General features: G+C 33.1%; 2 protein-coding genes across 2 annotated transcripts; both read right to left on the reverse strand.

Annotated features, from left to right (window-relative positions):
* Positions 1 to 1,437: 1,437 nt before the first annotated feature.
* On the reverse strand, positions 1,438 to 2,154 carry LOC133817641 (calcium-binding protein KRP1-like). Its single transcript, XM_062250216.1, has one exon. It carries the CDS (start codon positions 1,966 to 1,968, stop codon positions 1,594 to 1,596), a length of 375 nt encoding a protein of 124 aa, XP_062106200.1. The 5' UTR covers positions 1,969 to 2,154; the 3' UTR covers positions 1,438 to 1,593.
* Positions 2,155 to 8,098: 5,944 nt separating this feature from the next.
* LOC133817642 (G-type lectin S-receptor-like serine/threonine-protein kinase At4g03230) lies at positions 8,099 to 12,180 on the reverse strand. The gene is made up of 8 exons (XM_062250217.1): positions 10,855 to 12,180; positions 10,096 to 10,596; positions 9,807 to 9,953; positions 9,492 to 9,700; positions 9,191 to 9,401; positions 8,856 to 9,093; positions 8,618 to 8,768; positions 8,099 to 8,538 (listed from the first exon to the last, which is right to left on the reverse strand). The coding sequence occupies exons 1-8, from the start codon at positions 12,146 to 12,148 to the stop codon at positions 8,230 to 8,232; spliced, it is 3,060 nt and encodes a 1,019-aa protein (XP_062106201.1). The 5' UTR covers positions 12,149 to 12,180; the 3' UTR covers positions 8,099 to 8,229.
* Positions 12,181 to 13,602: the final 1,422 nt, after the last annotated feature.

Raw genomic sequence — 13,602 nt, forward strand, 5'->3', positions numbered from 1 at the left:
AAACTTTGTAAAACGATAAGCAAATAGAGCGGCTCATTGTATGACTAGAGAGTCCTCTTTCTTATCTGATTGTGTTATTGGAAGGGGTGATATCCTTTCTGTTTTGAACTTGATTTTGGTTTAGGATTTGAATTAATAAAGGTTCCGAATTTTCATTAAAAAGAAAATTAAGATAATCTTTTTTTAAGAAATTAAGAAAAATAATTCGTAAATCTAATTGTATAGTTGGTTTGTGACACATAATTAATTGTTTTATATCTCAGACCCAACAATACAGAAAAATAAGAACTTTGGAAGACTTTCCCACAAATAGTGGTGGTGGTCTTGGAACTTTTGGTCTTGTTAATTGTATATTCTACAATGATGTGTAAAATGAACTGTGTAAAAATACACTCAAATGATAAAATGATTTTGGTACTTTAATTATTGAAATCATGGTCATGTTCGGTAACTATTTTATAAGTAGTTTTCTTATTAAATAATTAAAAATCTGATAATAAAGTAAAAAAATTGTTGAGTAATTCAACTTTATTTTTTAATTTTAAAAATTTTAATCAAAATTTATTAAATTTTGAATTTTTTTTTTTGAGTTTTTAAAATTTTTGTAAATAGCTTTCGTTTCTTTTTTTTTCAACCTTACGTGATGACGGTTCATCTCTTTCTTAAAAAAAACAAAATATGAGTTACCAAACAAGTTTTCTGATTTTTATTTTTAAAAACAAAAAAAAAAAAAAAAAGAATTTCCATTTTTGTGATTAAGAAAACTGAAAATAAATATGTTTGGTAAAATTTTTGTTTTTGAATTTTTTAAACACAAAAATAGAAATATTATTTTTATTTTTAAAAAATTAATATATGTTTGATAACTATTTATATTTTTTGTTTTTAAAAACAAAAAAAAATAATAAATGCGTTTGATAACTTTTATTTTTATTTTTTGTTTAATAATATAAAATGATGTGTTGATTTGAAGAAGAGAAGAAAAAAAACTAAAAGTCGAAAACAGTTTAAAAAAATTTTAAAAGTAAAAATTTTCTATTTTCACAATTTAATAAATTTTCTTTAAATTTTAAAAAAAATAATAAATAAAAATAAAACTACAAAACATTATTTTATATTTAATTGTTAAATTTTTAATTAATTAAATGAAAACTATTTTTTTAATTGTTACCAACCAACACAAAAATTTTACCAAAAGCATTCTATAATTGTTGCAATTACACAAATTAAGTACTGTCATTTAAAAAAAAAACGAAAAGCAATCTATTCCATAAATTTGAAAATAAAGAAAGGATTCTAATCAATCCATAAGTGCTTTGATGGTTGTTTGATCTAGTTATTTGAGACTCTTTAATTCAAGAAAATACAATAAATATAAAATTTAATTTCCTTTTAAATTCATAAGTGAGAATAGTAAATCTAACTGACAACAAAAAATGGAAAAAAAAATGTTTTTCTTCATTATAAACAACGGCATTACAATCAACGAATATAATAAAGTTATTTTTATTCAATGCCAATGAAAATCAAAAAACGACATTGTATCTCTACCAATATGTGTCGTTTTCTACATTGAATTAGACAAAAAAAAAGTTAAGATCTTTTAGTATTATTAAGCTCGTCTTGGAGAACATCTTCAAGCCACAGCCAAGATTCTTCCATGAGGTCCGGGCTTAATCTGAACATCAAAACGCAGAACTCCATCTGGTTAAGGGCTCCATCGCCATCCAAATCACCTTCCCTAACCATACTCACAAGCTCATCTTCCCTCATATTTTGCAGACCCAAAACGGCAGCGTTTGACCTCAAGCTCTCCAACGTGATCAACCCCTTGTCCTTGTCCATCAGCAGCTCGAATCCGCTGCAGAGCTCTTTGATAAGCCCTTCGCCGCCCAATTTCTCGGCCATTACAGGCAACAAATCTTCGAAATCGGATAAAACCCTGCTTTTCCCAATTCCACTTGTCATTGTTGTTCGGTATTGGATGATCGTTTGTTCTTGAAAATGTTTTAGAGAGAGAAAGATAAGAAAAGAAAGAGAAGTAGTTGATGGGAGGGAAAAGGGGAGGACAGGGGTGTATATATAGAGAGAGAACGGGGGAAGAGAGAGAGAGAGAGAGAGAGAGGGAGAGGAGTTCTTCGAAGGGGGAAGGGAACGGTCGCTCGATGGATGACAGCAATGGAACAGGTATTTAATCGCTGGTCGGCCTTGATTCCTATGAAAGAGTCTGCAGTTGCCTCTGTTTCGCAGAAGTTTGTAAGGGGTATTTTCGTCAATTTATCAACCAATTTTCTCACTTTGGTCTTTTTATAAAATAAAAAATAAAACTTTTAAGCAGGGATATTGTCCAAAAATTACAAAATATCATATGTAACAGTACACATACGGCAAGGCATGATTTAAATACTACAAAAGTAAGTGATTCCAATCAAAACAAATCTTGTCACATATTATCTTGAATGCTAAAAGAGAATATTTATTGTCAAATTACCTTGTTGATAGTGTGTCAAAATTCTTATTTCCCTAAGTTTGTTTTTAATACATTATTTGGTACTATTATCAAAACTTAATTTGGTTTTGTTTGGATGTTGAATTTTGAAAAAATATAAAAGAAAATATTTTTAATTTTTTTATAAGAGTCTTTTATTAATATATTTATAGTTATTTTAATTTTTTATAAAATTATACTGCAATTTAGTTTTATTTTCTTAGGAATAAAATTCTTAATTTCTTGGTTGAATCTAAATATGAGAAAATGAAAATTTTTGAATTGTTTTTTCTCTCTTTAAATCCAAGATCTAAAAGGTTTATTAAAGAAACTATTTGGAGAAAATGTGCTTAGAATAAATATTAAAACTGGACGTCGGCAAAACATATAATAACAAATCATCATCATATGTGTTGGAGATGCTCTTGATGATGGTGAATTTTTCTTCTTTCAATTTTTGGATATTTTGCCCCATTTTTTAAAGACTTAGCCAGAAAGTTTTGAAGAATATTTATTAGATATAGTCAATTTACAGTTTCCTGGAGACTTTCTCATAGGCTTTTCATCTTGACTTGCACCTCTCTTAAGCAAAAGGGCTCGTCTGGATTTGCAAATTACAAATTTGACCTTATTCACATGTAAGCTAACATTTGAAAACAATATATTTTAAAAATAATTCAATCTGTATCGTAGCAAAAATATACATAATTAAATCAATTTGCCGTCTCAAGCTACCTCTCTTGGAACATTTCGAATCTTCCTTATAACTCTTTTCATAGACGAGAAAGTTCGCACGGGGTAATACTTTATTGTGTCTTAAAAATTTTATAATTGTTTTGGATAAAGTTGGTGTAACACTCCGTAATTGCAACGAAAATACTTAATTATAATTTCCAGGATTCGTGATCTAATCTTAAATCTCAGTTGAGCGTCAAGAAAATCGTGTCCTTATATTATGGTCAAAAATTTCGATTCAATTTTTAGCCTATTTATATACGAAAAAAAAAAGGGCTATTTCTGTTCCACACTTTTAACAGTCGGTGGGTCATATATATTAATTATCTAAAGCTAAAACTTATTTACATAATATGTCGGTTGATTTGGGATCTCTTAAAATGACATCTGGTATGAATAGACTAGGCCTAAAGTAAAGTTGGCGATTTGATTACATGATCATTTTTCGGAACGAAAGAGTGTGAGCCCAGGCCGGATCCCCGTGAGGCAACTAACTACGTAGGCGCGTATGAGTATTTAGTATGTTGCAGTAGTTGTACCACCCAAATACTCAAACACTGTGTTCGCTTTTTGGCCTTACACGTTGAATAGTTTATTCTGATTTCACCAGTGACGAACACATGACTCAATTATATGAAATCCTTTTGGTTGTTCTCCAATTGAGATTTGACCACCCATCAAATCCTATATATATATCTGTATTTTATATTTTCCTTAAGACTTTTAATTTCTCGAGCTGATCATTTATTGCGTTGTAATGGCTGAAATTATATTCTTAATAACAATTTGTAAAATTTACACAATTAGAATAGATTGCGCCCAATGTAAATAATTCAAAGTATAGAAATAAATTAGAAACAAAATGTAAAAAGTAAAAAAAAAAGAGAGAAAGATATATGTTTTTTTTTTACTAAACTTCACATATTTTTTGAAATTTCTATGGTAGCGACTAGAAGAAGAGCCCCATTGATAGGACTTTTTTGTGTTCCCGACCCGTAAATAATTTTTTGTACGATTTTTTTTATGACGGTATATATTATAATTATTTAGAGTTTTCTGCAAATTTTAAGCAAATTTCAAATACTTTACAGTGCTGAAAACTAAGTTCAAACATATTGTTGCACACTTGATTAATTTTTTATGCTCGTCGAAAACATCATGTTTGAACTTTATTTTTGGCATTGTAAATTATTTAGAATTTTTTGAAAATTTTGTAGGATCCTCTAAATAACTACAATATACACGATCATAAAACAAAATCACGCAGAAAATTGTCCACGGATCAGTAGGGCTCTTTTTCTAGCCCCTACCATAGATATACCCCATATTTTTATTATATATAAAATAAGAGTAGTAGTAGGATAAAAAACATTTATCTCCACACAATTTAAAATGTAAAAATTCTATATAAAAATATTAAATGGTTGATTTTAATAATATTTGTGGACGTATTTTGTGTATGAAATGAAGTGATTTTTTTTATGAGGTCAATACATATTTTTTTCTCAATTTCTTATATCTATATCATGTTTCACAATGACAACTAATTTATGGCACGTTTGGCATGCAGTATAAGGATATCACATTGTATTAAATAAATAGAACAATATGTTTAGATTGAAATTTGTATTGTATTAATTATTACAATCATAAATTTTAATACAATAGCAACAGTATTGTTAAATACATAAGAAATGATATGTGTTAGCTTGTATTGTAATATTTTTTAAAATTAAGTTGTATTGTGGTAAGGTCTGGGGCCGAGGCTGGGGTTTGGGGCCAGGTCCGAGGCCGGAGTCCAGGGTCGAGGTCTGGAGTCTAGGGTCGGTGTCAGGGTCAGTGTCCAGGTCCAAGGCCAGGGTCGGGGTCAAAATCCCTGCCAGGGCTGGGGTCCGAGTCCAAGTCTAGTTCTAGGTCCGGAGTCTGGGGCCGGGGCCACAGTCAGTGTCTTGGTTCAGGGCTAGTGTCAGGGTCGAGATCCCTACCAGGGCCGGGTTCCAGGGTCTGAGACCGAGGTCGTGGTAGTATCACATATGATATTGTTTTAAAATATTTATTTTATTTAGTTTTAATTAATACACAATGTAATACAATTTGTTACACCTAAATTTCGAAATCATCATAAATGAGCCTCGAAATGTAGGCTCGTAAAGTGTAAGCTCGAAAATGGCAAGTAAGAGGTCAACACTTGTGTAAATTTACATATTTCATGACTTGTTCCTATTGGCGATCGAGGACTAGTTAAGAAGGTTCGAGCTTAAGCACAAGCTCGAAAGGATGGATCTTCTCCGATGCATATGAGTGCAATTCGAGCCTTCATTGCAAGCTCGAAGAGGTTGATCTTCGAAGGTTAAGCTCGATGAAATTGCTGGCTAATTAAGGATGAGGCAAACTAGAATGACGAGCTCGTGATGTTGGTCGATCTTGAAGGTGTGTAAACTGTGTGTTTGAGGTCGGTAAGCCAGTTTGAACACGGTTGTGGTTAGGAAATCCCTATTTCTTAGGGATTTGTTATTATCTGATATTAAATCTCAATTATCATGGGATATTATATAATTAATGTAAGCTTCAGACATCGTTTGAATTTTATCATGCAGTGTAGCTATTTCAGACTCCAGAGTAGCAGCGGATCACTTTCTTGACCTTTAAAGGTATACGAATTTTTAAGCAAAGCATATTCATCCTGAAGACAATTCAATTCATATATGAGAATAGATATATATTGACCATCGATGTCTATTACATCCTTAGGATGTGTCTCTACCCAAACATTGTTATTATCATAGACAGGGTCCCTTTTGTTACCCACCTTAGTTCCAAGGTTTATTTGGAAATCTGTTTTGGCAATTATATTTATTTCAAATTTGAATTGTAACTTCTCGAAATAAAGGAAAGATATTTTGTTAACCAATCTATAAATAGACTAGAGAATTTCATTTGTGGATACGCACAATTTGGTTATGTGAACACTCTACTAAATTGCTTTGTAAAAGCATTGAGAGAATACCACCAAGCAATAATATCGACTCGTGGACTAGGCAGATTTTAACTGTTGAACCACGTAAAATTCTGATTGTTCTTATTTATTTTCTCAACTTTTTGTTTAGTGTTTTTCAGATTTAAGTTAACGAAAAATGACATCAACACAATTCAATTGTGTACTAAAGATAATATAATTTAATACAACATTTTAATACAAGTGGATATCAAACACAATATTGTATAAAAATTATAATATACAATACTATACAATACAATATAATACAATATGAAGTACCAAACATGTCCTTAAAGAATAAAATATTATATATATATGACAATTTTTTTTATATGGGTTTCACTTTAAGCCCTATCGGTAGGGTTCTCAGTGTTTCTCAACCCGTGAACAGTTTTCGGCGCGACTTTTTTTATGACCGTGTATATTGTAGCTATTTAGAGCATCCTGCAAACTTTCAGAAAATTCTGAATAGTTTACAGTATCGAAAATTAGGTTCAAACATGTTGTTTTCTACGCGCATAAAAAAAATTAGTCACGTGTGCAACATGTTTGATCCTAGTTTTCAGTACTGTAAACTATTCAGAATTTTCTGAAAATTTGCAGGATGCTCTAAATAGCTACAATATACACGGTCATAAAAAAAAATCGCGCCGAAAACTGTTTACGGGTTGTAAACACTGAGAGCCCTACTAGTAAGGTTTAAAATGAAACCCAATAGAAAAATTCCCATAAATATATATATATATATATATATTCTAAATTTTGTCTAAACTGAAGTGATTAGACTGGGGAAAATTTATTTTAGGGCCTAAAAGTATATATATTTTTTTTGGAGAGGGAGAGAGGGGTCGATATAAATAAAATTAATATTATCTTATTAAATTACAATATGTAATATACGCATATATTTTAATTTTTTGGAGGCCATGTTGCCCCATACCTTATTAATTGTGAAAAGTTTATGAGGAGGAAAATTGAGTAGGCGTTTACTTACGATCCTTCTTTGATATTTCTATAAATTCATTAAATAAAAATTACGGGCATAATTAAAAATGCACATTTTTTCTATAGGGTCAGAGTCCTGTGGGGACCCGCTCCATTCTGCCTTTAATGGGACAGAGAATCCCCATTTAAATGGGGAATAATGCAGAAACAAAGATAATTTTATGTATTTTATATTGTTCTTTATATGTTATTGTAGTATATTAGTAATTTTTTTAATATTTTAAATTTTATTTGAGATTATATTTAATATTTTAAATCATAAATATTATGGGATATTTTAATTTATATATAATTCATAATTTTTATTTTAAAATTTTAATCTAAAATTTATTTTTTAAATAAATGAGTTACCCGTATAAATTGCTGCCCAATTAAAGGATTCTCCTGCATAAAATAAAAGAGAACGATGATTAAAATTGTAAACGAGGGACGGAGACCGGACAACAATTCCTACCAATTCTGGACACTATGTGCATCTAGGCATAATGAGCATTCCGAGATAAATTTGACGTTTTTTTTTCCTGCTTTATTTTACACTGAAATTGGCTGATGGTTTTGACTATTGACTATTTTCTTTCTTTCTTTTTTTTTTTTAAAAAAAAAAATGGATACTTCATTCAAAACAGAACAGAATGAGAATTTGACTTTTCCCTTTTGAGTTTTGCAAGTTCCAAGTAGAAGCAGTCTGGCAGATCTCTACGGGTGAAGTACATAAACAAATTCTATTCTAATTTGTTACAATGTGAAAATAAAGTACAACCAACAAAATTATGTTACGCAACTTTCAACCTAAAACCATGCACTTTCCTAGTAAAACATTGACAATGCTTATGTATGCACTTAAGAATAAAACAAAGTACACAATCAAAACATCAAAGTCAACAAATTCTGATACTACGAATAAAATTGTTACAATGAAAAATGAAAAGAAAAGGGTCTTAAAATTCAATTAAATGCCAACAAAATTGATGAAAAAAACTAAAGAAACAAAAGAACCCTTTCGCTATCTGCCACATTCTAAAGTGACAGTTAGTTCATTATGAGAGTAAGTTTCAGGTTTACTTGAGGATGAGGCTTTGCTAGAAGGGCATCGCCTGACTACGAAGGCTGGTTGTTTAGGGGTTGGAAGGGTTGCAGAGTCACTGCCAAGCATGGAAACTACGTTAGACATAGTGGGACGATCACTTGGATCTTCCTGAACACATAATAGCCCTAAATTAAAGCACTTCAAGTACTCCTCTTTTTTGCAACTTTCAACAAGTGTTTCTTCTATCAAGTTCAATGCCTTCTCTTCTTTCCATAAATGCCATGCCTGAAAACCAGTTAATAATTACAGATTAAGAAAAAGAAGAATTAAATGTGAAGATCATGAATTATTGAAAGATACACACGCAGCCTAGGAGACTCAAGGCTTGTTCTGGCTCAAAAAATCCTGTGTTCCTTTTTCCACTGATGATCTCAATCACAACAACTCCAAAGCTAAACACATCGGATTTGAGGGAAAATAGTCCATCTAATGCGTATTCTGGAGACATGTAGCCACTGCGAGAAAGTGAATGTAGATTGAGTTATTAGTGAATTGGAATCAATTTTTGAATGGTGATGAATAAGAAGACACTGTGATCTTACTATGTTCCAACTACTCTTTTGGTGTTTGCTGCAGTTTCATCACCACCGAAAATTCTTGCCAAGCCAAAGTCTGAGATTTTGGGGATCATCTCTTGGTCTAGTAAAATGTTGCTGGTTTTTAAATCTCTATGTATGATCCTTAACCTGGAATCATAGTGGAGATAGAGAAGGCCTCGAGCAATTCCTAGAATGATGTTGAAGCGCATATCCCAGTCTAATGACATGCACAACTTTCGATCTTCCAAGGAGTTTATTTGCCATTAAAGAAAGAAAAACATTTAGTTTCATCCATGATAATGTACTTAAAAAAATAGGGACAGGATTTAGATACTAACCAAATATGAAAGAGTCTAAGCTTTTGTTAGCCATGTATTCATAAACTAACATTCTTTCTTCTCCTTCAATGCAATAACCCAAAAGTCTAACCAGATTTCGATGTTGAAGTTTAGCAATTAATAGAACCTCATTCTTAAATTCCTCATGGCCTTGTCCAGAACTACTTGAGAGCCTCTTTACTGCAATTTCTTCTCCTCCTGGAAGCTCACCCTGAATACAGTCCAAATAAACTCTTTCTGTGTTTAACAGTAACAAGTTGAAAGTGAATCATTCTAAAGTTTCAGTCACAGAATTTTATACCTTGTAGACAGGTCCAAATCCTCCTTGTCCAAGCTTTTTTGCATTCGAGAAGTAAGATGTGGCAGTGAGTATGCTTTCCAGATCGAAAAATGGTACTTCTATGCCATTGGTATCATCTTCTTTGTACCTGCCTGAATCAATGCTTTTAGTTCGTCTGTCACTGTCATACCACTGAAGCACCCCATTCTTCTCATAGCTTTTTCTGCTATCTGAATGGCATGAATTAAAGTTTTGTTGTAGTGATATAATATAATCATACCAACATATACCAGTACAACTATAGTAAACATAGGCTGGCTAATGATTTCTTGTTACCTTGTCTTTTGACCAGCTTTCTTCTCCAACAGCAGATGTAAATGGTAGTGCTTGAGAGAGTAATTACAACAGCAATAGTTATAAGAGTAACAATAATGATCAAAGCCGTCATCTTTGCTCTCCTAATAGTCTTGTTGAAGCCATTTCCTGCATAAATTGAATTAAACATCTTGCTTGTTCACTAATTTACTTTTGTTCTGTTTGTATAGTCTGATCAGGTTTAATTACTGAAGGAAGCTTAAAAATTCATGTCATTCCAAGTAAAAACTAAATATAAATAGAATCATACCTCTACATTTCAAGTTCAAGTTATCCCATTGAAAATGTTTATTGCAGAGGCACCTATTCTTGCCATCTTGAGCAGTACTGCAAGTTGAATCTGGCCAGTCCTTGCAGTCCGCTGATGAAGAACAAGGTGGCTGCAATGGTGGCTCCCAAGAAATTTCTACTTCCACTCCATGTTTAGATATCATGTCAGAACTAAAATTGGCCAAGTTAGCATTGCAGCCGTGCCTCATAGTAAATGGCAATGACTGGTTGAGCTTGAGAAACTTCTCACTAAAACTGTCTTTACAATTATCAAGATCTTTGAGTCTGATGAAAAATGACTGTGTAACGGGGTTAATGCTTGTGACTCTGAAGGTACCGCTAGGTGTCTCAAAACTAATCTGCCCATCAGAATTGTTGCAATGAAAACTATAGTACAAGGGGTCACCACATTTTGGGTCAATGCTAAGGGGATAAGGGATAAGATTTGTTCCACAAACTTCACAACTCCTGGGAGTCAATTCTGCAAAACAGAATCCCTTGACATTCAGAAAAAGAAAAAGCATAAAGAGATATTTCATTCAGTATTTAAACCAATAGATTGTTTGAAAGATCTGTGACATGACAGGAATTTAGGCCATGAGAAGGCAGAAGTGAATATTTTCTAAGCAAAACTGAAGTTCTAAAGCTCTTTTGGTAATCTAATTTTACATCCCCAGCTCAATAGCCTGGAAGTTCTAGAAAGTCATAATTTCAAGCAAACAGAAAGAAAGACACATACCTATATCTGTAACTGCTACTCGAACATGGAGATTCCTGCCAGTGTCGTACTCCTCCTGAAGATTGTTGAGCTCCTCTGACCATATCCAGCATGCTGAACTGCCATGAATCATCTCAGCTTCTTCAAACAAGTATGCCTGGCACTGGCAATTATTGAGGCACTCAACTTTGCATTCCTCTTCAGTCTTGGCATTGAATTGAGAATCTGGATTTCCAACTTTCATCATCCTGAGGTCTAAGAACGTGTCAATCTTTGAATTGTTTCGACATGTCGTTGTCTTTCTAACACACCCGCCTGAGTAATCCACAATGTTCCAGTTTTCTGGCGAGATTGGCTTGAAACCAGGCAAACATTTGCAGACCAAATTGTTCATACTATTGCAGCTACCAAAGTTTCCACAAGCATTGTATGCACTGCATTTGTCTCTGGGCTCCTCCCAAATCGGAGACGAAACCATCTGAGAATCCCACCTCAGATACTGAATTTGACCAGAAATACTCATAACTAATCGTGTGTGCTTGTACAAAGATGCTGTGAGATAAGGAACTGAGTCATTTCGAACTGTTTTTGACGTGAAGTTTGAAAGCAAATAAAGTATAGCAGGAGGCATCTCATTGAGACTAATAAATCTACCTGAAACTCCACTATTCCAGTACTTTACTGATCTTTTCAATATAATCACCTGATTAGTTTTCTCTTGATCTTGCTGAAATGTAAAGTTCCCTGACCCAGGATCACCATAACTTGTCCAAGAAGTCAATACTAAATTTTCATTCATCATCATACCTGGAAGAAAAGTATCCGTTGGATTTTTAAAACTCTGCCAGAGAACACTCATTGAGTTGTCTTCAGGGTCTTTGTTACTCAACACCAAATTCCCAGAATCCATAAGGTTAACCACTCTATTCATCTGGGTCGAGGCTGGAACATTTGTGGACCAATAAGTTTTCCCACTTTTATCCACAACCTTGAGATTTCCATCATCTGAAATGGCAAAAACTCCACCAGTACCTGGCAGTGGATTATCTCTGTTGGCCACCCAAACAACTGTATGTGGATTTGACTTGTAGTACCATATTCCAACGTACCTTCTACTATCAGAGCTTCCATTAGGAGCAAAGAATCCCAGCTCAAAAACCTCCCCTGCTGAAACCAGAGAATCTTTTGTCTCATCACTGAGTAAACTCTCAAGTGTTATGGTATCTTCAGCTGAGTAACACACAAATGAATTGTATAATAAGAATGAGTAGAAAAAGAAGATAAACAACACATGATTTTGAGACCAACTACTCATGAGTATTTTTTTTTGCTTTCTTCTTTTGCTTACCATAGTGTTAGAATGTTATGTGTGTCTGGCCGAAAAATCTTCTTAACCTCTAAAGTCTAATCAACAGTCGTACAGTAAAAAGTTAAATAATTAAATTTTCCATAGAGCCCGCTGCAGAGATTCACAAGACTTTCTTCTCTGCCAAAAGTGATAGCCTTGCTGTTTTCATTATCAAAACGCCCCCACATGTTAATTTTTTACTAGAAATTATAACATTTGCTTGGACTTAATTGGTTAATCTGATTCAAATTTCGTTTGTTGTCACAATTATATGAGTTGACAATGACACTTGAAAGTATTGAATATTATATTAGTGAAATGAAGACTTCAATAATCAATAAAAGCCAAACGAAACTTGAAAGAGGGAATAAACAAAGGGTCCGGCATAGATCCGCATAGACATGATTTTCCAACTCACTCTACCATACATGTTTTTAACTGCATAATGGATAGCTTTCATGACTGGGATATTTCCAATGATAATAATAATAATAATATAATTAGAGCCTACCTGAGCCAAGCTAATATCACATTGGGGTTGGGATTTTCAATGAGATTATAGCTAGGCCATCATAGATATTATCAAAACTAACTCAATTGATTCAATACGTTACTCGGTTACTGAACATGCATTTAAAAAAAAATCTAAAAAACACCAACATGCATAGTGTCACATTCAGTGAATTGCTTTAAAGTTTATCAAGTGAAAACTTTTAGTATATCAAATATATAGTTTGGCTTGGTTTCAAATGAGTCCACAACAGTACGTAGTAGTAAGTTTAGAAAAATAAGTAATTTCATAAACATGGACCGCTCTGCTTATTGATTGGTGAAAGGGTATTACATTAATAGTCGGCAGTGTGAGTGGTAATTTTATTGACTTACGTTGAATTATTGGTAAAGAAAGTTAAAGGTAGATGGCCAGCCATCAGGTCAAGCTCACCAGAATTTTGAAAACTCAAATCATCATTTTTGAATTGTGGCCCCTTATCACTTAGCTTTGCGTGTTTTTCCTCCTCTGTTTTCGTGGGAAAGAATTTGACATAGGTTTAGGGCCTTAGGTGGTTTCTAATCAAGAAGGAACATCTGCTTCATCTTCTCATCTTTTTTATTTATTTTTTAAACAATTTTGATGAATGAGACCCGTGAAGACACTTTTCGGTCTGCATGGAATTATTAATTATTCAGGAGATGCATACTACTATGTCAGCATGACTTCACCTTGTTATAAGATTTGGAGTAGAGCTGGCCCACATTTTCGTGCCTCGGTAAATTTGGGCTGGGCCGGGTCCGGCCCATATTTAATTCGTGCTGGACCGGGCCGGCTCATTTTTAAAAGAGTAGGCCCAGCACTGCTCATGTCGTGCCGTGCTCGTACCGTGTTGGGCCCAAGTCGGGCCGGCCCACTTTTCTTATTTGGG

This window comes from Humulus lupulus, chromosome 2 (genome assembly GCF_963169125.1).
Source record: "Humulus lupulus chromosome 2, drHumLupu1.1, whole genome shotgun sequence".
NCBI lineage: Eukaryota > Viridiplantae > Streptophyta > Magnoliopsida > Rosales > Cannabaceae > Humulus > Humulus lupulus.

Excerpts from the sequence above, each read along its gene's own strand:
- LOC133817641 (XM_062250216.1), bottom strand. The coding sequence starts at position 1,968 with ATGACAAGTGGAATTGGGAAAAGCAGGGTTTTATCCGATTTCGAAGAT.
- LOC133817642 (XM_062250217.1), bottom strand. The coding sequence starts at position 12,148 with ATGAGTAGTTGGTCTCAAAATCATGTGTTGTTTATCTTCTTTTTCTAC. Across the intron at positions 10,597-10,854 it reads AGTAGCAGTTACAGATATAG|AATTGACTCCCAGGAGTTGT; the intron begins GTATGTGTCTTT and ends TCTGTTTTGCAG. Across the intron at positions 8,769-8,855 it reads AAAAGAGTAGTTGGAACATA|TGGCTACATGTCTCCAGAAT; the intron begins GTAAGATCACAG and ends ACTTTCTCGCAG.